The sequence below is a fragment of the Lutzomyia longipalpis genome, chromosome 3 (assembly GCF_024334085.1).
Source record: "Lutzomyia longipalpis isolate SR_M1_2022 chromosome 3, ASM2433408v1".
Lineage (NCBI taxonomy): Eukaryota > Metazoa > Arthropoda > Insecta > Diptera > Psychodidae > Lutzomyia > Lutzomyia longipalpis.
In genome coordinates, this window is record NC_074709.1 from 9,171,090 (window position 1) to 9,197,877 (window position 26,788).

At 33.7% G+C, this 26,788-nt stretch overlaps 1 protein-coding gene across 4 annotated transcripts; it reads left to right on the forward strand.

The window, feature by feature from the left end:
* Positions 1 to 223: 223 nt before the first annotated feature.
* On the forward strand, positions 224 to 26,782 carry LOC129791790 (rho guanine nucleotide exchange factor 18). Of its 4 annotated transcripts, none has more exons than XM_055830290.1 (20): positions 224 to 529; positions 668 to 1,330; positions 7,419 to 7,667; positions 7,751 to 7,857; positions 7,978 to 8,156; positions 10,999 to 11,122; positions 11,252 to 11,388; positions 12,234 to 12,305; positions 12,832 to 12,938; positions 13,017 to 13,137; positions 16,263 to 16,337; positions 16,646 to 16,811; positions 16,881 to 17,575; positions 17,639 to 17,929; positions 18,031 to 18,137; positions 19,264 to 20,313; positions 20,994 to 21,099; positions 21,176 to 21,290; positions 21,370 to 21,470; positions 22,708 to 26,782. In XM_055830290.1, exons 2-20 carry the CDS (start codon positions 1,294 to 1,296, stop codon positions 22,931 to 22,933), a joined length of 4,065 nt encoding a protein of 1,354 aa, XP_055686265.1. In that variant the 5' UTR covers positions 224 to 529; positions 668 to 1,293; the 3' UTR covers positions 22,934 to 26,782. The 4 variants fall into 4 exon arrangements, with proteins under 4 accessions (XP_055686265.1, XP_055686264.1, XP_055686266.1 ...); XM_055830289.1 differs by having other exon boundaries at positions 271 to 561; XM_055830291.1 differs by lacking the exon at positions 12,234 to 12,305 and having other exon boundaries at positions 271 to 561.
* Positions 26,783 to 26,788: the final 6 nt, after the last annotated feature.

Here is a 26,788-nt window from a genome sequence, read left to right on the forward strand (position 1 = left end):
ACTAATTTTGCAACATTTTCAATTTTTCCTTTTAATCTTTTAAAATTTATTTTTTTATCTAATTTTTTTTCCCTTATTCAACCATTCACCGAGAAATGCTTCCATAACATCCAGAAAATTCACTGCTAATGAAAAAAGCTTCGAAAAACGCGAGGAAATCGTGAAAAACCGCCGCTCTGATGTTTCATTCATTTCAGCAAAGACTTGAAACATTATGTACACACACATAAAACTTCGCACATAAAACATAAGAAATTTTCACTCAACAAAGCAAGAAAGAAGAAGAAGAGAGTGCTGTTGCTGTTGGAGTGGAGGAGTTTTTCTTGCTCACTTTGTTTTCTGCATTTTTTCGCAGGGAAAAGATGAATTTTCGCGAGTAAAAAAAATAAAAAAGTGTACGTAGTGGTTCAGTGTTGCAACTGCGGGTGGAAAATTGTTGGTGAATGGTGTGGAAAGGGGTGAAAAGTGCCCAAGAAGAATCCACCTGTTTGACACAAAAGTTCCAAGAGTGAAAAATTTTTCTTTTGCGGTAAATAATACAATGGCCCCCCAGTTAATTATGTAATTTTTAACTGTTTACCTGCCTTACCTGCATACTGTACTTCCCTGCTAATGTTCAATGTGCTTCTATGTTGTGTTTTAATGTGGAATTGACGACATCACACAGCCCCTTCATCCGGGACATTCATATTTCTTTTTGGGCTTCGTGGCGAAGGGGCGCGCGCAAGGGCATCCCGTTTTTGGGTTGTTGAAGCAGAGCCACATAGCGGAATTGGGGGTGGAAATATATAACGTATTGATATTGTTTGTGTGGCATCTGCAAGGGAGGAATTCATCGTGACAGTGAACTTTGCAAGATTGAAAAGGAATTCCGGGAAGGTTCTCTGACGAGGCTCTCGAGGAGGTGTGTGAGTGTACGTGTGTGTATGTGTACATGGAAGAAGGGGGCGCGAGAGAGTGACGACGCCACCCACCTCACCCCTACTGCAAGGGGATCTATTTCCGTTGACACAGTGGCTGGCGGAAGAGGTTAAAAATAGTGACAACGAGACCCGATTGTGCGTAGACGGAGTGGAAATGAATTGATTGAATTCCATCGAAGAGTGTGGCATCCATCGTCCTCACAGTTTTTTCCGTTCACACAGCGAGGACTTCCGCCTGGGGTGAACAGGTGTATACTAATTAGTTAGGCGGCAGTGAATTTTCCACATTTTCACCCACATTCCACCACGAATTTGTCACCACGACGCGTTTCTTCCACTTCACACAAGCACCCCCATCATACATACGAAAATGTTTTCCACGGAGCGATTAGTTCAAATGTCCTCAGGTATTTATGCCCTCTTCTCTCACCTTTTTCATCTAACCCGCGGTGGAGGTCACTAACAAAAAAAACTCTCAGGGTACAAATACCCTTATTGCTTCTTTTTTTATTAATCATCCCGCGCCTCAGTGGTGGATTGGATGATTAATGATTGAGGACAATCACGCAAGGGGGGACACACAAATTTGTCCAACATTGAATTCTATGTTCACCACAGAGAGCGTGAAATGTCGTCCCTGATAAGCCGAGGGATGGACAAACATAAAAACATCCTCATCAAAAAAAATAAAGAATTAACTCAATTTTCTGGCCAGGAAGTTTTGCTAAATGATCTTCTTCCACACTCACGGAGTCTTTATTCTTTGAGCTGTGTGTATATGTAGTACATTATATATATAGGTTGTATATGCAAATGGATAAAAATCCACGAAGCACACTGGCGGAACTGTTGTGGTCAAGAAACCGAGAAATTATTCACTCGAGGAATAAATTAAAATGTGAGTCGTCTTGTGCCTTCTTCGCGAAAAGTGGATAAATTAGCGATAAAAGGTAATAATTATCATTTGTCACAAGCCAGCAATGTTCTTTCCTTTTCTTTATTGAGTGAAAAAGAAAAAGAAATGCATTTTTGTTTTCCCTCCGCGAGGTATTATCAAATGATTGAGCAATCATTTTGTTTCTTCAGACAGCACCAACACATAATTTCTCTGCAGCTGCAAAAACTCCAAATGCTTGCACAATAATTGAAATGTCTGTTTTAAATCATGAGTTAATATTGTATGTTTTATTTGAAAAAATATTGCAAAATAAAAAAAGAAAATAATTTCAAAAAAAAAATAGTTTAATTCGACTTAAATTACTATTGTAGGGAGTTCTCGTAAGCTGCATACGTTGCATAAGGCATATGCTGCATTCACAAATAAAAATCAAATTGGAAGCTCTTCTTGTATCTAGAAATATACGAAGAAAATCATTTAATTGTTTTTATGCTGCAAGCAGAAGCATAAAGGAGAGAAATTAAATTTACACCCACATCATGTGGAACGGGGTGGGATAGTATTAAATATCCTGAAAGATATTGATTGCATTTATCATTAGGGAAGTCTCTGCTGCACATCCGCAATTTCGAGGAAGTTGGATGTCCTTATTCCGGAGATTATTCGGTACTGGCTCTGTTACCTTGACCACATTTTTGGATTACCTTGCTTTTTTTGCGAAGGAGGGAGGGCGAATTTAATGGTGCAAAATTGTGTGTCCTTCATCGATTTTTGTCCTTAAGGGGTGGCGGGCGACAGGTGAATTATGTATGTGTGTGTATGCCCAGAATGGATGAGGCGTGCAAGAAAAATTGTTGAGGATGGGGTAGATTTTAGTCACAAAGAGCAACAGGTCTTGTACCTTATGCCATGCTCTCTCTCTGTCTTGCTCTTCATTTGAGGCTAAACAGGACACATAGTATGTAGTGGAAACAATGTGCAAGAGGGAATTGTGAATAATTGGACCATGTCGGCGTGGATGGACATCAGCAGCATCTGCCCAGATGGTCCCCGTGTGGTCAGTCGAGTGAACAAATGTGGTTATACTTTGCTATGGGGGATGAGGCGCTATCACACATGCTTATTTAGAGAGCTTGGAGGGAATTTTTGAAATAGTTTATGCTGTTGGTTTTTGTTTACAAAACACCCTTCTTCTCCATTGGGCATGTGAAAGTGAAATACTGTACCTCACATGAGGAGAGCTCTATACGCTCCTGCCCTGGGGCGAAAATCATTTCCAACGTATTGATTTCCTCTCAGTTCGTTTTTCTTTTTTGCTTTGTATTACAGTACAGATATAAAATAAGAAAAGAAAAAGAAAAACATAATATCAACGCCAAAAAAAGAGGAAGAAAATCATCTTGTCGTATGGTGGAGTTTCCTCGTTCGATGATGGAAGCCCTCAGGGGGTTTTCGTCCCTCAAATTGAGTGTGATATTGAATTTCACTCCTTAATTCTCCTTGTCATTCTTTCCACTCTTCAATTCAATTCTTTCTCCACTCAGTTTTTCCAACTGCTTGACAATTGAGGTGTGGGGTTTTCCCCCATTTTTTCATGAGATTTTTATCTCATCCCTCTTCACCTCACATGCTTTTCATTCTCTCCATTCCAGGTGAACACTTGAGAGGAAAAGAATTTTTTTTCAGTATGTGCTTGCACACAGTGCTTAATTTTAGTGGCTTAACGAAGATTTTCTCGCATGTTATAGAAGAAAATAAACTTTTCTTCATTAAGTTCTATTTTATAAGGAGAGAGCTGTGTGCTAGCTTTTTGTCCTCTCTTTGTTTTCCCTCTTAAATGGTGTGTTTGCAGAAATATTGTCTAGATGAGCGTCAAGTTCTTTGTTTTCCTTTGCACTTATGGCATCGTCTTACATACGATGGAAAGAATATTTCTCTATAGCTTTTAGAATTGGAAAATATTTAATTAATAAATTAATAAAAATTCTTTTGGTTTTCTCAATTGGAAGCTTCTTTAGAAAATTTAAAGCATATTAGAAAGATTATTCATTTCAATAAATATACACAGTGAGGACAAAACTTATTAATTATTGCAAATAAATTTTCCCAACAGTGCCCCTCTTTGTATTGTTCTCAATGGGAGGTTTTCTTTAAAGAAAATTATTATTGTGTCTTAGAATGAGAATAAGGTATAATGGAGAGCATAAAGGAGTGTCGGAGGCAATTTAAAAATTATTGTGACCTTTAACCACGAAGCAGTGGCAAACGCCAACGAATGTAATTCAACTTCCGGCTTACAGTCAATGACACCCGCGCATTTTTGCCTCAAGAAGTGCGCCAAGAATAATTTTTACAACCATCTTTTATTGCGGCTTATTGTTTGGGACTTCCATGGATTCTCCTATCGCGCATCTCTTATTTTTTTTTCCATCACCACCGTGCGTGGCAGTACGATAAAACCAATGTTGGATAATCATAACGGGGTCCCCGCATTGAATTCAAATGCATGAAAATCTCGCGTAAAAGTCTCTTCGCGCCGAGAGAGTTGGTGTGTACGCGATGATTTTGATCTTGAAGGAATTATCCGCCTTCGCATGATCGTGCTGAAAATGGGGAGTCTCTCACTACTTATGGTGCGTTTGTTACGTTTCTGGAGTACATATTACCACCATCATCACATTAATATTGCTGTGGCTCTCTGAGAATGGGGAAAGGTGTTGTGTGTGGAGTAAATGCAATAACAATGTTGGAAGAGAAGAAAAAGATTGTTTTAAATGCGTCACAAAGATGTATTTGGAGGTCGTGCCTTTCCTCCCATATTTTCAATTCTTTCTCCATCCAACCACTCAGCTCTGCAATATTGCTAGCTGATGGTTTCCATGAGAAATTCCTCGCCGGCATTGGCATACACAGTTGCAGTCTTAGATGATCACAGAGCTCTCTGGTTACATTTTATGAGAGTGATGGCAAAACCGTGTGTGTTGTACAGTGAATTGAATGTTTGGAGGGCGAGAGTGGTGTACAAAAGAGATTTAAATTGGGTCACAATACACCTATCACCAATTGTATCCGTGCGCGCGTGGTGTTTTAGCCTCCAAGACTCGAGGAGGATCCTGCCTGAATAACATGTGTGCATAAAAGCCAAAAGAAAAGTGACCCCAATTTACTCAATCAACCGCAGCGTGATCACTTTGGAAACTAAAACTCTTCTACAATACCATTACACATGAGATTTTTCACAGTTTGAGGTGAAAGAATTGGTGAGAACAGCGTGAGACAATTTCAATGTTAATTGGCAAAATGGCAAAAGGAAAAAATTCTTCTTCACCATTCAACGTTTTATTATGTTATGTACATTTTACAATTGTTCAAAATGTGAAAAGATGCAAGTCGACGCGGCGCCAAATGGCCTCTTTTGCCTCCTCATGCCGCCAAGATTCCTATATAGAGTCTTTTTGAAATAATTACATCTTCACAGTTTCTCTGTGATCTCAATTAAATGTGAATTACACTCATTTCCTTGGGACTTCTTTTGTACACTCCATACCTCACACACAGTTTTGCCGCAATTTCAGCAATATCATGAGACCTATAAGCCAGTTATTTTTTTTTTCTTTCATTCTTGTGCAACATAAAAATATGTTGTGGTGCAAAGAAAGAGAAAAAAAGAGCCCCAGAGACGTTTCAATAGTAAATTCAATTGCTCTTTCCACGACAGACTGATGTATTTAAAGTTAGTTTCAATGCATTGTGCTTTGGTACATAGGCGAGGTTTAGTTTTTTAATTATTTTAATCAATCATAAAAAAAAGAATTGCGTCCTTGGATAGAGTCTTGGAAGTTTCCTCAACATCCCTGAATGACTTTGTTTGCGAAATTACCATTTTTGCCGCCAAATAATTCCTTTTTCCCCACATTCTCTATTTTCACCACTCGAATTCACCACTTCAAGTGCGCGCCAAATTCAAATATTATTTTATTTCATAAGTTTTCCGAGCAGCAGACTTACTAAAGCAGCTCAAAAAAATCTTTTAAGATCCTTTGATTTTTCTACAGGCTCTCTACTAATTACCTGGCTATACTTTTAATCAAATAATTCGATCAACGTACGGTGAATGAATGTTTCGGAAAATATGCAAATTTTTCACACCATATAGTGTGGTCTTGTCCCCCCATCTTTCTTTAATATTATTCTTCTATATATGCGACAATATTAACTGTAAAAGCACGGTGAACGATGATAAGTTGATGATTTAATTCGTTGATTAAAATGTTGAGGTGATTTCGTCAATATTCCAAACATGTCGCATTTTCCGTTTCTTTTTTTTTCATTCTCTTCATTTTTTTTGGCTTTCTTAGTTGGTAATTCCGTCCATCAAGCGCATTTCTTTTGCACACACAACTCGTTTCTTTTTGTTGTTGTTGCTGTCTTGGCCGAAGGTTGTGCTACGTTTATGTTGGATTTAGTGGGACAGAATGTATATCGTATAGAAGAATATAGTTTTTTTTTTTTTTTTTGAGAGGCACACACAGCCAGCAATTTTGTTGTGGCTTATGTGCATTTTTCCGAAGGTTGATTGTGCGAGATAAATTCCTGAATTAATTGGGATTGTATGTGGTCAATGAATTGGCATAAACGAGGGGGGCTACAATCATACACCACACGTGGATTTTCTGCTGGGAGCAATCGTCAAGTTCAAGGCTCTTTTGGCGTAAAACCGCACGAGCAGCAATGTTAATTGGTTGTCGACAAATATTTGCATGAAAACTTGGTCATATTTGTACTTTTTTTTTACCCATTTCATTTTCCTTTGCCGCTTTTCTTTTCATTCTTTCTTTGTAAATTTTTATAGGAAAACTTCTCTTTTTTTTAGCATTTACAGTAGGTGGTAGAAAATGTGTGTGGTGTGCTTTTTCTTTCATCCACAGTGAATGGAATGTCGAATTGGTGGATTTTGTGTTATCTTCTCGCTCACATACAATAAGGCCGCCGTTTTCTTCCCCACTTTTTTTTAAACTCACTTCGAGAACGTCTTTAACAAATATATTTTGAGCTTTGGAATGCAGCAACAGTTAAATGCTTATGTGTGATACAATTCCTTATCAATAATGCAATATATATCCGATATTTATGTGTGGTGTGTATTTTGAAATGTTTAATTTGCTTGTGCTAAAACTATACAAATGAAGTAGGGAAATAAATGAAAGAGGTGAAAAACTGTTGAAAAAAATATATAAATATTTTTTTCTGTGAAAATATTGGAGAAAAAAAAGGTAGAAATGAAAAGCAAAACGTCGCTGGATGTATTAAATTCAACATTCTTCACATTTTTTTATTAATTAATTAATAGATGGCGTTGGTGTCTGTATAAAATTCTCAATAGGTGTCAGCTTAATGTTTGTTGTAATTTAAATTTCTTTAACCCAAAGAGTTTAAATATTTTTAACGCTCCTTTACATAAATTTATGTACTTATCAGCATGTTGAATGTAATGTATCAACATAGAAAACTTGCGAATATTTTGAATGGAATAATGAAGACTTTGGTTAAACATTCTTTGTTTTTTCTCTCATTGCTTACCCTCCCTGCACCATCAGATGATGATAGCGATGTAGATCTCGTGGTGGATTACTTGAGCATGAATAAAGATGTGGAGACGCCGAGGCAGACACAGGAAGTGAATAGTGGTGGTGTTGTTCAAGCCAAATCGGCCACTGCTGGGGAACAAAAGCAAAATAATAAGTGTTGTGTGAGGATAAAGAATAACTTGAATAACAATAACAACATGGTTCCCATAATTAGTGTGACACCCCATAGCCCAGGTGCAAAATACAGTGGAATTCTAGGTGAGAGAGCACACGCATGCAAAAATTAATTAATAACAAAATTCTTGACGTTTTTTTTTTTGTTCTTTTGCACACATTTGCAGAAGATCCACTGCACCAACTACAATGCATCAGGGAGAGTTTGATGCAAATGAAGAATCCGGGTATTCACAATCAGACATTTGGTACTACAAATTTTGCCAATTCATTGGTGAGTTTATTGAACTACACTAAGCCAATGCGCCGGAGTTTGTCTTTTAATCCGGGTCATGAAATGCAAATACAAAATACAAATTCTTGGTTCCTTTACTCCTCCATTTTATATATGTAGATGCACTCTTCAAGACTGTTCTCGTCGTGTCCATCACTGCCTGACCTCTCGGTGGCCACAAATGCAAATAGCAATATGTGGCCAGCTCAGAATGCAATGTATGGACTGAATACGGATCGACGAAAATCATGGACAGCCATTGAGGATCTCACAGAGTGTACAAAGAGTTCCAATAAGAGGTGAGGTGTTAAATTCAAGAGAAATTATAAAGCAGCAACACTCATATTAAAATAAACGGATTTATTTACATAATTTTTAACTCAAAACCCTTCCCAAAAGATTTTTATTAAGTTAACCCTTTCAGGTCATATAAATAAATATATATTTATTTATTGTTATAGTTCTTATAGTAATTTTATGAATATTGAATCTAAATTAGTACACGACTATGTCTTTACAATCCCTGATTATTTTATGACCACAAAAGGACATCCCCGAGGACTCACAAGATCAAGTAGGACAAAAAACCGAAAATGTCTTATTTAAGCTCAAAGGAACACATAAAAATTATTTTTAGTTCAATCAGCTCGCTAGATAGATCGCGGACCTAAAAGGGTTAATTAGTAATGTTTTTAATCATTTTAAATAATTGGGGTAGATTTTGACACAAATCTTTTTCTTTCTTTCCTTACAATTCGTCATTATTCTGGGAAAAATCTTATAAGATTTTGACATTTTAGTTCTTTCTTTAAATGGGTATCTGAAAGAAAATTAACCGTTTTCTGGAGCAACTAATTCTTCGTTTTTTATTGTACGACAATAGAACGATTTAAAAACTCTATCTGTCAAAATCTTTTAACAAACTTTCAAGTTGTTAGAATAGAAAAGATTTTTATAAGAATCTACCCCAATGTATCAATGGATTGTAATGGAGAAAAATCTTTTATTGTGAATTTTGCAATGAAGAAAACAATGTTATTGCATTTAAATTGACTGACTTTTTGCACAAATTTGTGACTCCCTCGTGCCTCAGTAAAACTTAATTTTATGCTTGACTTTATATGTTTAGTTTTATGGTTTTTTTTTGGGGTTTTGATAATTGTCTCACTCTCGGTAATTAGTACCAAAAAGTACGTGTGAAAATTTTGCACAACAATCCAAAGTGGAATCTAAAGTTGTGGCAGTTGGTTTCATTATAATATTGTTGGAATCTTATGTATGAGGGTGGGATTATCTCATCTATTTATATAATGTGTTTTGATGAAAATTAGAGATGAACAGAGAGGATTATATTTTCACAAAAATGGAATAATTATGCTGAAATGGAGAACTTTTGTGCAATTTACCACAAAATACGGGGACAAAGGAAATTCTCCACGCAATGATGGGGAAGGTTTTTTTTTTGCTGACATCCCTTTTGAGAAATTTATATACATAATATAGGGCTTCTTACACAGGAAAGGATTAGATTCTCGGGAATGTCTCATCATGTTACAAAGAGTGACTTACCAAATTACAATGGATTCCCTTCAAAAATAATTTTAAAACAAAATAAAGTTTTTATTTCCTTTCGCTTTCACTCACCTGAAAGCTCTCAAAAAGTACATACACCACTGAGTATATAGGTATGTTAAGCGAGAGAGAGAGAGAGGGAGAGATTCATAAATTGTTACACAATCGACGGGTGGGAGTGGAATTGTTGTTTTTTTTAAACGTTCATTTTCACCCGTAAAAAAAGTTTCTCAAGTGTATAATTTGAAAATTTACATATATACGATTAAATTCGGTCAATTGTTGACTCTCATGTATATATGAGGAATTTCTATGAGTGAGACAGCTGGCTCATGGTGTTGAATTACTTCACAAAGCATTCTTACGTGTGCTCCAAATGTTTGGTAATTTGATACAAATTTCATGGAATTTTTCTTTACTCCCTAAGCAAAAGAAATTTCTCACACATGAGCTTTTGTGCGATGTGATCTTTTTGGCTTTTTTTTATGAAGCGGTATAGGTCAGTTCATAAAGTTATTTTTAGCTAATTTTTCATGGATGGAATTCTTATCAATTTATTGAGAAATAATTGATGCAGGAAATGACCTCAAAGAACTTTTCAAGAATTTTATTTATTCATTTAGATTTCTGTCTTCGTCATGGGTAAAAGCTTTAATTATTTCTCACAACAAATTAATCTCGAAATTAGCAAGAAATGAAACTTTTTGTTTAACCCAATATATAGAATTTATGTCAAGGGGTGTTTAAATGAATGAAAATATTCAGATGATTCGCCAAAGAAATCAAAATATTCAACAGACGAATATCTATTTTTCTCACTCTTGAATTGGCAGAGACTAATGAGTAAAAGTTTAAAGAGTACTAAATTCTAGCCAAAGAAGTGAAATTCAATTTATTACTTTATATAGGCTTAAATTTAGTACTTTTTCCCATTGTATTCAGCATACTTTTCCAGCTAAAATTTAGTACGTTTTCTTCTAGAATTTAGTACTTTTAAGTACCTATTGAATTTATTACTTTTTTGGCATGAATTCATTACTTTAAATTGATTTTAGTATTATTTGAAAATTCAATCTTAAGAAGTAAATTCAATAATTAAAAGTACTAAATTCTAGTCGAAAACATACTATTGATTCTAGCCAAAAATATTGTGAATTCTAACTTAAAAAGTTCTGAATTCAATCAGAAAAAGTTGAATACGTACTAAATTTAAGGTGATCAAGTACTAAATTCAATCTTGAAAAGTACTTTAATTAAAATTCAAACCGAAAAAGTAGCAAATTCAAGCGGAAAAAGTACTAAATTTCAGCTGAAAATGAGAATATTCCGAATATTCAGATCTTTGGAAATATTGTGATTATTCACTAATCTTCGGATTATTCACCCAAACAGTCAAAATATTCGGGAGATAAACACCCCTTGATTTATGTAGAGTGCTTGCTTTAGAGGGAGACACAAGCATAAAGAGAAAAGAAAGAGAATGGTGCTGTGTTGCTTAGTTAATATTTCGATGATGGTCGTGTTATTAATTGGACGTCTTTTTAATCATCTCGGTGGAAAATCTTGCAGTGCTAGCCTTTCAAGTGTGGACAGTGAGGAGAGTCTTCGGGCTGCTGAGAGACTCCACAATCGAGCTAGTAGAAACAGTGCAGGGGGCATTTCGACGCATTCACTCAATGAGGCGGAACTTGCTGTGAGTACCTAAATGAAATTCTTTCTTTTTTTTTTCTTCGAGGTTTAATTTCGATTTTTTTTTTGGTAAAATTCTTTTTCAACCTTTGTGGTGCCCATTGAATCGTTAAATAAAATAAAATACTCACAGCGAGATTTTGAGAGAATTCTGGCAAAGAGGAATTTAGCACCAATCATTTGTCGCATTCCACTGCAAAAGAGTATTTCTACGCCGTCAATTGCTCCTGTCAGGAATCAAAATGCCAAAGAGGAGAAAACAGTTCCGACGTAAGTACATTGCGTATATGATGGCTATGTGGTAAAAGGAATTGCGCTACATGCCCCCTTATTTTTTTTAATTACAAATTATTCTCAATTAATATTAAGTATTTAATTCACCTTGCGAATGCATTTAAAGCTTATCCATGTACCGAGTTTTTTATATTATCTTGAGGATTTTTTTAATTAAATTAATTTAGAAGGTTCTCATTTGGGTGAAGTGAGGTGTGTGTGGAGACAATACAAAAAAAAAACGCACCAATTTTTCACTGTGCTTCTGAGTAATTCAACCTCATGGTACCTTCTGTGATAATGTGTTGACCTCAGTTTTTGGCGCTTGATTGACGTGCTATCGCGCTAAAAGAATTCGCCATGAAGGTTTTAATTGCGGTGAAATCACGCGTTTTTTTATTATTATTCTTCTGCACTCTTCTCACCATCAATGGTATGAGCCTAAAAAAAACGTTGAAGTCATCGAAATTCAAGAAAACAAAGAATTTCAATTTTAGAAAAATTAATTTACATATTTGCTACGTTTTTTGTGAGAGAGAAATTAACACCAAAAGCAAAAGAATTTGTTATAATTTCATTGAAGCACAAGAAGTGCGAGCATGTTGGAAAAAAAAGAAGAATTTCGATGATTTCTCTATAGAAGAGTTTGACTTGTTTTTATTCTTAAATAAATTTTTAAATTAATAATCTTTTTTATTACTAATAACACCACAAAAACAACACAATTTTTATGCTTAACCAAAAACATTTTTTGAGAATTTTCTCTGCATTTTGTAATGTTTGCGTTTGTTTGTGATTTTTTTTGCTGTTGCTCTTTGAATTTGTGTATTTTATTGCTATAGATCACGGCACCTTTCTGACAGTGAGGATGAGAATCAGGACGATAGATCATTGCTTAGTGTACGAGATAAAAAGTAAGTTTTCATCGCATCTCATCTTTGTCGTTCTCAAAGAGAAATGAAAAAAAAAAGTGTTTTAGAGGAAATTCAGAGCAGAAATTATGTGAAGATGCAGCAGAATCTATTGTTTGTGTGTTTTTATCCTTAATTTTTTTATGCACAAATTGTTTCTTTTTTAATTAGAATTTTGCACAAATTAATTCACAATAAACACGCACCAAACACTGAGAATTTTTTTTTAAAGTAGATTTCTCATTGAATTAAGCAAGAATATCCTTGGAAAATTAGGAGTTTTGATAAAGCTTTCATTGAAAGATTAATAATTTTTTTATAATTCATTCCAAGAAGATTCTTCTTTAATTCAAAAGCTTAGCACCTGCTAATTCTTGTTTGTTTCCAAGATTTTAATTATTTTTCATTTCTAAATGTTTAATGTAGTTTTGAATTTATTTGTAAGAAGGGATAAACTATTAAATTATCATTCAAAAATTATAATTTTATTTTAATCTTTTGTAATTTCTTTTACTTTGTGTCAAAACAGCGAAGTATATGCCGACCATCCGGAAAAGCGCCGGAAGAGAGGATCACTGTTTTTTCGCAAGAAAAAAGACAAAGCCAAGGCAAAGGGTCAATCAACCAACTGTGATGGTCAGTTGAATTAATTTAAATAGGAAAATTAATAATTAAATGAATAAAATCTAATTTTTTAATGCAAATACTTTGCAGTATGTGGAGCTGTTATCAATTTATCATCATACAAGGAGCATGCAATTGAGTGTAAGGCAAAATTAGCCAAAAGTCAGCATAGTGGAAAGTCAGGATCGGGGAAGAAATCATCATCAAACAGGTATTTTAAGGTTTTTCTCATAACACATAATATTTTCTATCTCCTTCACTTATTTTATCCCCCTAAAAGCCCAAAAATGAGCCCCCTTTCAAAATTTTCTGACCATTAAATTGACCAATATGAACCATTTTGTAATAAAGATTTATGAATAAAAAAAAATATGTGGACACATGAAATGTTGCCCAATGTGGGAGTCAGACTTTATGCAAAAAAAAAGAAGAAATGTGCATTTAGTGCACAAAGAAAAAAAAAGAGATGACTTGTGAGAAAAAAAAAATAAAATGATGTGAAAGTAAGTTTAAATATATTTATTTTTTTTTAAATAAACTATAATTTGCAAGTGTCGTGCAATTTGTGCACGAATTTTCTCTCTATATATTTCTTTGATATTTATATAAATATATACATTTTTATATATCAAATGCAATATAAAGAAATGAGGATGAGTTTATTTTATTTATGTTTTTTTTTTGTCATATATAAATACAAGAGCATTGATATTATTTTATTGCTACTTTAGATGCTTGCATTGCTTCATATAATACGCAAAAAATTAAATCATTATGTTTTGATTGAATATATTTATTATTATATAGTTCATTATATTTTCTTTTATCTGGATTTTTTTTAAATTAATTTTTATACAGTGAAATAACAATATAATGGGGTGTTTCAAGATAAACGCGCAATAAAAAGGCTTATTATTGCAATTGGCAGTATTTTTAATAGTTAGTTTTTATAGTTTAAAATTTGTAGATTAACTCTTTCGCGTCCACGAGAAACATTGAACAGTCAAAACGATTTCTTTGGCCTCTTTTGTATGAATTTGATGCATTTGTAACTTGGAAAAACAATTAAATCCAAAAATAATTAGAAAAATAAAATGTTTCACGTTTGGGTCAGCGTATGACCTAAAAAACGCGAAAGGGTTAAACAAAAAAATTTTTTTAATAAAATTTAACGTTTATCTTGAATCACCTTTTTTTAGAGAAATAAAAAGAAACTAAAAAGGCAATTTTTGAGATGATATTTGTTGATTTTGCACAAAAAGGAGAAGATAATTTGTCTCTCTGTGAGATTATTAATGTGTCTTGTTATTGAAGCATTTAAACGTTAATTACACTCTATGGAATTTTTATGTTCCTCTTTTTTTTGTTTGCTAAACACAAAAAGAAATTGTGAAACAACAAGAAAAACAACTAGCAAGATCTCAAGACACAGTGATTGTTTTTTTTTCTTAAGTAGGTAGGTAGATAGGTACATAGAACTTTAATAAAAATCAAGTTTAAACACGAAGAATGAGACAGAAAAAAAGGGAAGAGAAATACTTGAAGAAAAATTGCAAAAAAAAAAACAATAATAAGACTTTAGTAGAATGTTGAAGAAGAATATTAAGTTAAAAAAAAATTAGAGTGAAGTACACCCCACGGAAGAAGAAGGGAGGAAGGAAGATGGAGAATAATACAGAATAATACAACAACAACAGATTTATATTTTAGTACAATATTTCTTTTTGTTTTATTTCTTTATACACATAAAGAGAAGAAGATGTATTGTATAGGGAAGAAGGAAGAAGAAGTAGAGAAGAAAAAAAAAACACAAATTGAACATGTTCTGGTTAATTTGCAATTTATGGACAGAAACAACAAAAATCTCTTTCTCTCTGAATTTATCTTCTTTTTTCAAACAAACCAAAGCGGCAAAAAATCAATCGGATGCTACTCTCCTTGGCGGCTGGTGGCTTATAAATTAGGCGTGGTCTATCATCACGCTAGGTAAAACACAAATAAGAAGAGGTTCTTTTTTCTCTGTGCCTCTCATTGAGCAGCAATTTTTTTTTCTAGAGGATTTCCTTTGTTTTTTTTTTACTCTTGAATTAACTAAATGTAAAGAAAAAGTAATATTCTGCTGCTGGGAGAGGGGAAAAAAGAAGAAAACCATCACCAACACTTTCTCGATTCGCACAAGAAATTCTCTTTTTAATTGTTAAAGAAAAAACAAAACATTGTGGAACGAAAAGAAAATATTTCTTCGACTGCGAATCTGAATTCTGAAGAAAAAATGTTCTCTGTTATTCAATCATGTTAGATTTATTTTCTTCTTTAATTTTTTTTATTCTAATGTTTTTATATCAAGGTGTGTCTTTATTGTTAAACATTGAGATTTTTAAAATGAAAAAATTTTATTATTATCTGTTGTCACCGCCTTTTTGCCGTTGAAAATCTTCATATTTTTTATTTTGGAAAAATTCATGTTGTAATGATTTTTTCTCTTTCTGTCGAGTTTGGAAAAGTTTTGCAAAAGCCAAAATCATTGATCTTGTAATTCTGGTAGTTTATATTATTATCATCTTTCTCTCGTATACACTATTTATCTCTCGCTCGCTCTCTCTTTCTTTTTATCTTCACTCTGTATTTTTGCAATAAAAAAAAGTTGGGATTCACGAGAAATTAAAAATACTTTTTTATTAAAGATTGTAGACACTTCTTTAAGAAAAAAAAATAAGAAAACTTTGAGACTTTTTTCATTTTATTTATTTGATGTAGAAAATATATTAGTAAATCTTTGATAAATCTTAATCTTTCATTAACTATCTCGTAGGTAGCTCGTATAAAGCTATTAAATGAAAACTTTTTTATAAGAAAAAAAATTGCAAAAGAATTTTGTTGAAGATTGTGTGAAAAAAAAAAGATTTCTTTTGTGAAAAAGTTCTGTAGCTGGATTCGAACCCATGATCTGTCCGTTGAAAGTTCTGTGGTTATAGCAATTTAACCAAGAACTCTGTGTAAAAAGTTTATGAATATCTTATAATTTTCTTGCAATCCTATAACAAAATTCTTTTGCTTGAATTTCTTCTTTTTGTGTAAACTCCTTCAAATCTTTCTCTATTTAGAATAACATTTTGAATATTTTATCTTATAAGCAATGCAACTTTCTTCGTTTTATTATATTCAGACATTATCCTTTCAGTTTTTTTTTCTTTCATCTCACAATCAGTCTTTTTTTTTTTGAAGCTGATGATTTTTTGTTCTCAGATTTTTTTATTTGCAGCATTTCCATTTTTTTTCATTTTGACAATTTTTATTTTCATTTTTTTCTCTTCTTTTAATTTTTGCTTGCTTTAGCCATGGTACTTCACACCAAGACATCCACACGAGGGATTACTATGACCTACATCATAGCCAGGGTGATCATATAAAGTGAGTATTTCGTGTTAACTCTCTCGCATCATCTATCTCTGACTCCTCTCTCTGTGTATATACCTACTTAGAATGGTTGGTTAATAGTTCCTCCTTCTGTATTTTGTAAGAAAAAAAAAAAGCATATAAAAGTGTTTTGTAATAAGAGAATTTTCTTGATGAATTATCACAAATTAGAGTCCCTTAAGTTAAAAAGTAAAAAAAAAAAGAGCCCCCTCTCACATGTAAATTGTGTTGAAAATCATTCAGCGGAGTGTTTGAGGTGCTTCTTCTTCAGTTATTTGGATTTGTATAAATTTCCTTTTCAGCTATTCGGATGAGACGCCATTGATTCGGGATGAATTTCTCTATGATCCACCAATTGGACCACATGATTTAGGTGCTGATCCAATGTTAGGAATGACAATTGATGAGCCCGAATCGTGGAGTCCCAGTGTCCCAAAGGAAGTTGTGAAGTCTCTCAAGGATAAACAGGTAAGTCTGGCAAAGTAATTTCGTCTTTCTTTGGTTAGATTTCTCATGATCTTTTGCCTGATAATCCAGGTGAAGCGTCAAGAGCACATTTATGAATTTATAATGACGGAAAAGACGCACTGTCAGAACCTTCTGGTGATGCAGAAAATTTTCGTTGAAAGTCTCCAGAGGCATTTTAATCATCTCAATCTCGAACGAATGTTCCCGTGCTTGCCGGAACTCATTGAGCTCCATACGGGCTTCTTGCGGAAGTTGAAGATGAAGCAACGTGAACATCACATTGTTGACAGTATTGTGGATATAATGTTGGACTTCTTCTCGGGGTTGTCAGCAACACGCCTGAAGAATGCCTATGGGGAATTTTGTTCGAACCACCGATCAGCTACAGATACCTTCAAACGCTACACAATGGAGGATCATACATTCTCCGAATGGCACAAACATTGCCAAGCAAATCCATTGCTGAAGAAAAAGGGAATCCCCGAATGTATTCTCTTTGTTACACAGCGTCTCACAAAGTATCCATTGCTCATTGATCCATTGCTCAAGAGTTCGCGTGAGGATAAAATTGAGCAGGAAAAACTCCAAAAGGCAATGTCTCTTGTCAAGGAAATCCTTGTGGATGTTGATGCGCGCGTGGCAGAGAAGGAACGCGAAGAGAGGCAACTTAGTATCTTCAAGAAGATCGAAGCGAAATCCTATGCAATCTACAAGGATGAAAAATTCAAGAAATCCGACATTATTTCGGCCAATAGGAAGCTAAAGTAAATTAATTAATTTCTTTCTCTCTAAAATTGATTTTTTTTTAAATAAATCTTTTTCTTTAGATTCGAAGGTGTTGCAACACTTATGCAGGGAAGATCAAAGATGCAAACGGTTCTGGTGGTTGTTCTATCGGATTGTCTCTTCTTCCTCCAAGATAATTCCAACAAGTACACATTTTTTACGCCTGAAAATAAAGCAGGTGTGGTGTCACTGCAAAAGCTGCTAATTCGCGAAAAAGCCGGCACAGAGTCACGTGGGATCTATATTATCTCGTCAAATCCTACGTATCCGGAAATGTATGAGTTAAAAGTACAAAATCCAAAGGATAAAAATACCTGGATTCAGGCAATAAGGTAATAAAACTCTTTCTCTCTCTCTGTCTCTCTTTTAAAATTGTTAAGAGAGGACATTTTAAAGATTTCTTTTTTTTTATTTAAAACAAAAAAAATTCCAGAGCTGCCGTTCTCAATTGTCCATCAGACGAATTGGAGCCTGACATGAGTTTGGAGCAGAAGCAAAAGATAATTGATGCACGTCAAGCAAATGTTAGGGAGATCATTTGTAAGTATTTTTCTTTTAATGCTTTTGTATTTCCTGATAAAATGAAAGAAGCTTTTGCATTTGTTTCTTTTTTACCAATTTTTACCCTTTTTGCACTTTATTCGCTTTCAAAACAAATACACAAAAAAGCAATGGGGACTAGTGAGCTTGAAGGTATCTAAATAAAATAAAAGGGCTAGTTTATTGTGTAGCTTATGTGTGTTTTACTGTGAAGGATTAATTATGAATTTACGAGGACTTAAACCTTTATCAAGGGATAAGGGAGACCGGGGAAAAAAAGTCATTTTGGAATTTTCAAATGCCAACTTCTCCCAAGTTATAAATCAGAGAAATCTGAAAAAATTTTGGTGGAAAGCCCTACCAACCTTCAATAATTCACTCTAATTTGGAGGTTATCCGATTAGTACTTTGGAAGTTAAAAAACAAAATAAATTTTTGTCCAATTTCCTAAACTTTTGCGTATTGAGAAAAACGCGTTTTCCGATACTTTTCCTTTAGCAATTTTCCAATTTGAAAATTTTTCTCACTAGCTGGGTTAGTGCAGAAAACGTTGCCAAGATGTATTTTTCACTAACTTTTAATGATTTTTCTGCACTTGGGGTAAATTGTGTCAACCAATGTAAATCATATGGAACTTTGAATTTTTTGACATTTGTTGCAAAACGGCGTGATTGACAAAATCGCAAAATTTTCTGTTTTAGTGGCTAGAAAAGAAAAATTTTTTGTAGCGGATCAAAAGGTGAGAAGTTTAGCTATCAACTACTATCAATCTCTCGGGTGGAAAATCATTGGAAATGTTGGAAAATTCCACTGACTTTATTTACCCCGCTGGTGACTATATTTACCCGCCGAGTTTTAAAAAAAAAGTCAGAAGCAAAAGGGTTCAGGAAGAGCTCGAAAACTCATATTTCCCAGGGAGATAGGGAAAAGTGGTCTGAGACAAAGTTGTAGACCAGGAAATTTCCTATGAAAATGACTTATCGAAGGAAATTTTCTTGCCCCGGTCTCCCCTAATGATTTATCTTGAAGCAAAGTCCTCATAAATTCATAAGTAATCAACTTTGAAAAGAAATTATTTAATTCCCGGGGGAAAAGAGCTCATGAGATTCCCTCTCAATTCATTCAGATAAATTGCGACAGAAAGATCTGGAGCAAGCAATGATCCTGGAGGAGAAACTTGCATTGCAAATGAGTTTGTGGCTCGATGGTCAGAATGCGGGTGAATGCGTGGGGCATCCGGGTCTCGGTGCTGATGAATTTCTCGCAAATTTTGGCTCCTATCGCGAACTCGTGACGGATGACTGTGATACAATTGAGATTTGGAAGCGTGTTCTGTACACCGTACAGGAAGTTGGGCAATTGGCAGCCACACTGTACTCTGCAGCCACGGGATTGCCACTATCGCGATCATTTAGTTCAGTTGGGGAGAAATACAGTGAAATGTACATTTCACCAACATTGCCAAAGCGAGCAGAGACATTTGGGGGATTCGATGAGAGGCGCAATAAGCAGAGTAGCCATCCGTGGCGTGATGCAGTGCTGTCAACTCTTCCCACGGCGGTGATTGGGCAGAAGAGGGATTCAATGACATCCGAAGTGGATACCACGACACTTTCGCCATCTTCGCAAAATTCCAAATGTAGCAGTGATAATGTCTCGATGAAGGATCACAATTTTGCCGCATTGCAAGTTTCGCACAATCTCCATACGCTCCTCTGTATAATTTCGCAGCAAATGACAACAATTCAGAGCTTGCAGGCACAGCTAATGTCCTACAAAGATACCTCAAAGAATCTCTATCGGCATAATGATCAGCTGGAGGAGGTGAGGAATTTGCTGGATAAATTGCAAGAGCAAAAGACCGAATTTATGCGGTATGAGAAGCAAAGGGTGACGGAACTCGATGAGAGGGATCACCGGCAGAAGGAGGAGTTGAAGAAGGAATGGCAGAATATTCGTGCAGAGCAGGAAGATATTAAGCAGCAACGTGAGCAGCTCTATCGTAAAATGGAGATTCTCTCAAATCAGGGATTGTTGCTGTCGCCAAATGTGGCTCTTCCCGTTCCGGGGCATGTGAATTTACCCGATGACGGGCACTCCACACCCCATGGGAAGGATCACGATTCACATCTTGATGGTGTTGATCGTCGGAAGGATAAATGGAGATCCTCAAGTAGTAAGAAAAAAAGAATTGTTTTTTCATTTATTTGGCGCGTTGATTCTGTTGAAAAACTTTTCAATTAAAAGTCTTTTTTTCTTTAATCGTTCTATTGCTGTCATCCTAGAAAAGAAAGATTTTTCTGTTCCTGGGAAATAGTCAGAAAGATTAAAGTAAGAAAGAAAGGAACTGTCAGAATCATCAAAGATTTTTTCATAGATCGGAAATCTAGCAAATTGAAGTTTGTACATTTTTCATTCCCGGAACAGTTGGATGAGCTTCCCGGAAAGTGCTATAAGGGAGTGGGAGTTGTGCAGGCAATCTGCACATTGAGTCAGGAAGTTTCTAAGGGATCTTAGGAACCTCCTTTTCAACACCCGGCTGATCTTTGATGTCATCTTTGGGTCAAAATCTGAGTCTATAAAAATGCATCGCAAAATTGCAAAGGGGAATTCCTAAATCAGCCGAGTGTTGAAAAGGAGGTTCCTAAGATCCCTTAGAAACTTCCTGACGCAATGTGCAGGTTGCTTGCACAACTTCCATTCTCTTATAGCACTTTCCGGGAAGCTCATCCAACCGTTCCGGGAACAAATCTTTTAATTGACGAATTGTAAGAAAAGATTTTTAACAGAATCAAACCCATTTTATCTCCTAATTTTTTGAAAGAATATTAATGGCTGAATTTTTTTTGTCTTTAGTTTCCAAGACGCATCCAGTGACACTCCTAAGTGCAACGAATGCCCAGAAAAGTGGTCAGACGAGTGTAAAGCAGCAACTTCCACTTAAATTGTCTTCACTGACCAGGTAAACAAGAAATATTTAATCAAAAGGAAGAAGATTTGTTAACAAAATGGAATTATTTTTTCAATGTTCTTTTCAGCACGAAATCTTCCACGGAGCGTACTAGTATGTCTAGTAGTGCACTAACATCACCACCGAGTAGCAATAGTGCAAATGTCACACAAATGTTTCCACTGAAATTAGCTGATAAAAAGGTAAAAAGTAAAAAAAAATCAATTTGTTGTCTAAAGAGAAGAAATTTTATTATAAAAAAAATATTTCTCCTCAATGAAGGTTCCAGCGACTTCTTCTGCCAATTCCAATCATTCACGGACAGGAAGTAGTCCAGCAGCTATACAGCAACCACTACTACATCACGGAAATCCAGCACTAAAGTAAGTTAATATTTTTCTTGTTTTCTTATGATTTTAGCTGTGTTTCTTTCAGACACAGCTTTTGTGTACCGAGCAAAATCGAAAGTCGTCAGATCGGGCTCAAACTTGGGATGAGCACGAATTAGGGTCCTCACATTCCAAAAAACGTATGCGCCAAAAATTTTTTTCCGGCCGGCCGGCCGTCCGTCCGTCCGGAACCTTTTGCTAAATTACGAGAGAACGGTAATATATAGAGACTTGCGGTAAACGGCAAAGTTTAAAAGTCGACTGGAAGACGTAAGATTATGACGTCAAATTTTACCCCCCACCCCTCCGTCCACCATTTTGAATAACCTCAAAATTTTGTTTTCGCTATATCTCAGCCCCTGTAATAGCTAAAAATCTGAAATTTGCATATGTTATAGGGGCCATCAAGACCTTTCCAACGATACCACATTTTCGAAAATCGGTCAAGCCGTTTAGTCAATATGGCCGCCACAATTTTTCATCGAAAATCGACCATAACTCGAAAACGGCTTGACCGATTTTGATCAACCCGGGCTCAAATGAAAGCTTTCAACAAACCCTACAACTCTCTAGAACATACGAAGTTTCAAAAGTGACCGCTAGGGGGCCAAAAATGAAAAACAAAATTTTCGATGAGTTTTCGATGAATATCTCGAAAACGCCATTATCGATTTGCTTCATTTTTTGATATGTTATAGCTGACCATATTATCTAGCTCCATGCCAAAAAATGAAGAAAATCTATGTCTCCGTTCTCGAGATATAGCCTTCCAAAGTTGGCATGTCATATCTCGGGTTCTACAAGTCAGATTTTGATCAACTCAAGCGCAAATGAAAGGTTTCGTGAAACCCTACAAATGTCTAGAACATTACAACTTCGAGAAATGACCTCAAGAGCCGCTAAAGTCAAAAACAAAGTTTTCGAAAATTTCGAACTCGAATTTTTCGAAAATGGCGACATAATTTTTTTTTTCATTTTTCGATATGTTATAGCTGACTTCAAGACCTTTCAAACAAAAAAAAATTTATGAAAATCTATGGATCCGTTCTCGAGATATAGCCTTCTAAAGATTTCTTAGGGTATGACTTTTCAACTTTTCCCGACTTTGCGCGTATTTAAATGAATTCGCGTTCTAGTTTGCTTTCACAAAATTGGTACACTGAATGAAACACAGCTCTCGTAAGCTTGGTCAGCTTACCAGTACATTTTTTAATGAATTGCATCCTTGCAGAACGAATACATATCCGAAGATTCCGGAAAGGCATCGCCTTCGGAGCACCGATGGTGCTTTCACAAGCAATTCCAGTGGGCAGCAAGCAGCCGTGGCGCAACAGCAACGAAGTATGTCGGTGTTTGCACAGCTCCCATCGACTGTGACACCACCGCAGCCACCACCGCGTCCTGGGGTGCGGGAACAACCCCCACAGCCGGCTGAAGAGGAGGTCATCTACTTCTGATGACCCCCCGTTGAGGTGCAAATTTAAAAGGTGGGTGAAGGGTGTGTGTGTATTGTGAGTTTTCTCAACACCCCTTCAGCATTGATATAATTTATTTTTTTCCTCTATATTGAATATTTTCTCCTTATTCCAACACTTCCTCTCCCGCCTTTTTTTGATAAAGGGTTGGGGGAGGATTAAAAAGTGGAAAATGCAATATTTTCTTTTACACAAACACACCTTTATTTATACATACATATATAATTAATAATTTGACTCGGTAAGATATTTTATTGTGCATAAAATAATGTTTAAGAATATTCCTCTTTGAGTACTTAAAGTCTGCAATTTTATTTAACAAAAAAAAACATTTATTTGTAAGTCGGTGAAATAAATTCCAGTATGTATTCCTTTCATTTTTTTTAAATTTTTTGTCAAAAAGACAAAGTTCTGTTGATTGATAACTAATACAACACAACTATACACTACAACAAAAAAAGAATATTATATTTAATGTGAATAAGATAGGGCGAAATCCATTAATTTATGATTAACTACAAGAAAATAGTGAGAAATAATCACAGTGTTTAGTAGAATGATGAAAAAAAAAACAAAGACTAAAGAAACATTGATGTTGAAGAGAAGGAATAAAAAAACAATTTATTAAAAGATGTTTAGAACAGATTTTTCTTCTAAATGGTACGTTTTTTCAGCATAATTGTTATTCATGTTTAAACGAAAGATGAAGAAGAAAAAAATGAAGAGTCACCTTTAAGTCAAATCTCTACATTTTTTTTAATATTGATGATTGGAAAAATATAAATTCAGAGAGACATCCAAGACTTTAATTTCCACTCGAATGACGTAAAATTTGAAGTTTAAAAAAAAATCACTAAGCAATTTTCTAAAAGCTTTCATTTTTCATATCAGAAAAATTATTAGGAAGGATCGCAGAACGATTCGAACTGCATGAATTCTTTGTTAATATCGGAAAGAACAGTTTAAAAAAAAAAAGAAGAAGAAGAAAGTAGTGGAGAAACTTTAAACGTGATATTTACTGTACTTAAAATGAAGAAAAAATAATCCTGAATATATTTCAGATAGAGAGAAAATTGAATTGAAGAAAGTCCTTTTGAAGTTCACTCCTATATTTCTATACATTTGACAATATTATGCAATACATTAGAGAAAAAACATATGGAAATGGGCTGGGAGCATTGCCAAAATGCTTTTCCCGATATTTCTCCTATAAACTTCTTGTTGTAAGAAAAAAACTTTTAAAAGAAAAATGGTAAAGAGTTGAACTATAAAGAAATAAAAACTATAAGAGAGATTAAATCGTTAATGAAAAGAACTGAAGAGGTGCAAAGAAATATTCAGGCAATTCCGTTTGAGATGCTTACAGTTTCCAAAAGGAGTTTATTCGTTTCTGCAACAAATAGTTTATTCTCTTATGAAACAATCATGATGCGCGGAATTTTATAGATGAAAAGAAACGATAAGAAATCGCCAAACAAACTTTCTATTCTTCCTCAGTGAGGTCAAAGGGACAAAGACGATTTAGACTTATTAAAAAAATGCAAAGAATGACGTCACTATTCGGTTTTTTAAATGTCTTTTAGACGAAACATCAATGTGAATGTTTCATGCATTAAAAGAAACAATAAAGAACAAAAATGACGTCATTGTTTGAATTTTTGAGCAAATATTTGTCGATGTTTTCCTGATAAGTCTCTTTGGCGTTTTATTATTCGTTTTTGATCATCTGAACTTTTCTCATTGAATAAATATTTTTATTTAATTCTCTACCTCCTCTATTTTAACTTCTTAAAATATCTTTGAGAAAGACATCAAATTGAGAACTTAAAATTGAAAAGAAAATATATTTCTTTTCTTTAAGAATTTGGGTTCTCCGTCTTTAATACCTTTGAGCATCTCAAACACTATAAGCCGAAAAATCTGTATTTACACTATGCAATAGCAAAGTAAAATTTAAAAAAAATGAAATCTTTAATTCCTGTTTTTATTCACTAAAATAAATAATAATAAAAAAAAGTTATTATTGTGTATTAAAAAAAACAAATAAAACTGATATACATTAAAATGGATGAAAAAAACTAATTGTAATATGTAATATCTAAACATTCTTGACAATATTAGTGTTATATCATTGAGATGTGAAGACGTTTAAACTAAAAAAAAAAAACATAAACTGAAATATTCCTCAAAGTTCACAGACATTTCGAAAAAAAAGAAAAGATTGAAGAAAACAAAATTCCTTAGCAACTTTACATGTTATTATTATCTTTATATAATAATTATATGTAAATAATTCATTAAACAAAAAGAAACTTTAAAAGAAAATTGACAACATTCAACATTTTCCTCTTTCTCGCACTCTCGCAAAAAAAAGTTTTAAAAAAAATTAATAAATGTTACATTAGAAAGAAAATTCTTCAAGAAAAAATAATCTTCTTCGAGAAGAGAAGAGAGGGACTTCTTGAAAAATACAACAAAAGAAAAATATTTAATGAAAAGTAGTGAAAAATCTGTTATTTTTGTACTTGTCTGTTATTCAGAGGGAGAGAGAAAATACTGCAAAAAATTACCTCTTCTTGCATAAATAATATTGTGTATAGAAAGAAAAAGTTTAACCGGTGGTGTGTGGGATGATTAAAAGAACCTCACAAAGTGAAAAAAAAAAGAGAGAGAATTCTTCGAGTGAAAGTGAATCATATTTCAGGAAATAAAAGGTTTTATCAAAAAATAGTAAAAAAAAAATATTTAAAGAATTTTAGAGTAAAAGTGCCAAATTGCCATTCAAAGATAAATAAAAAACATTTACAAAAATTCTTTATAATTTTATTTTTTTTTCTTCTTAAATAAATTGTCAAACCTTTAAAATTTGCTCAATTTTATTTTATTGCGAAGATCCTTTTTACTTATATAAATAGAGAAAATAAATTTTAAAAAAAATCGATTTTATCAATAAATTTAATTAAAATGTCTTTTAAAAAAAAAAAGTATAAAATATTAATTAAAAAAAATGGCACTGAATCTGTTTGTGACTTCAATCGTTTTCTATTTATAAATAATTATTAAATAAATAATGTCATCAATATTGAAGAAAAAAAGAAATGAAATAATATTTATATTAGTATAAATGAGCTACAAAAAAATCTTTCAAAAAAAAAGATAAAGATATTATATATTGTCTAGTAAAGCAAAAAAAAACAAGTGACAAGTACTAAAAAAAACATAAATGTATTACATGGAAATGGCCTAAAAACAATCACTTCTACAAGAAAAAAAAACATTTCATTTCCACGATTATTCTCTCTTTTATCTAACTAAAAAAAAACTATATAAAAATTTATTTTTACAAAAATAAAATTTACAAGAAATTAATGAAGACATTTGAGAAAAAAGATATATAACTATGAGGCTGTGTTACCTATTTTTTTTAAAACTTTTTCATTTCATTCTGAGGATTATCTTGATTTTAAAATATTCTTGTTTTTTTCTCTTCATTCAAAAAAAGACTTATCACACACAGAAGAAGAAAAAATCCTCAGCACCTTCGGAAATTTATTGTTTAATCGCATAAAAGAAAATCATCCCAATAATTTTTTTTTTAATACAGAGCGGCATTTATTTTATTCATTTTTCATTTAATTTTATTTAATGAACACGTTTCCTTTCTCATCCCTTTTTCTGTCCATGTGTGGCAGTACATGTACTACCTATATTAATTGCAACATTAACTTATAAATTATAATTAAACTTAAAGTAAAATGGATAGAGACTCTTAGATTTTGATGTGTATATAGGAAAGAAAAAATATATATGTTTAAAACTACATTGAGCTCATATTTT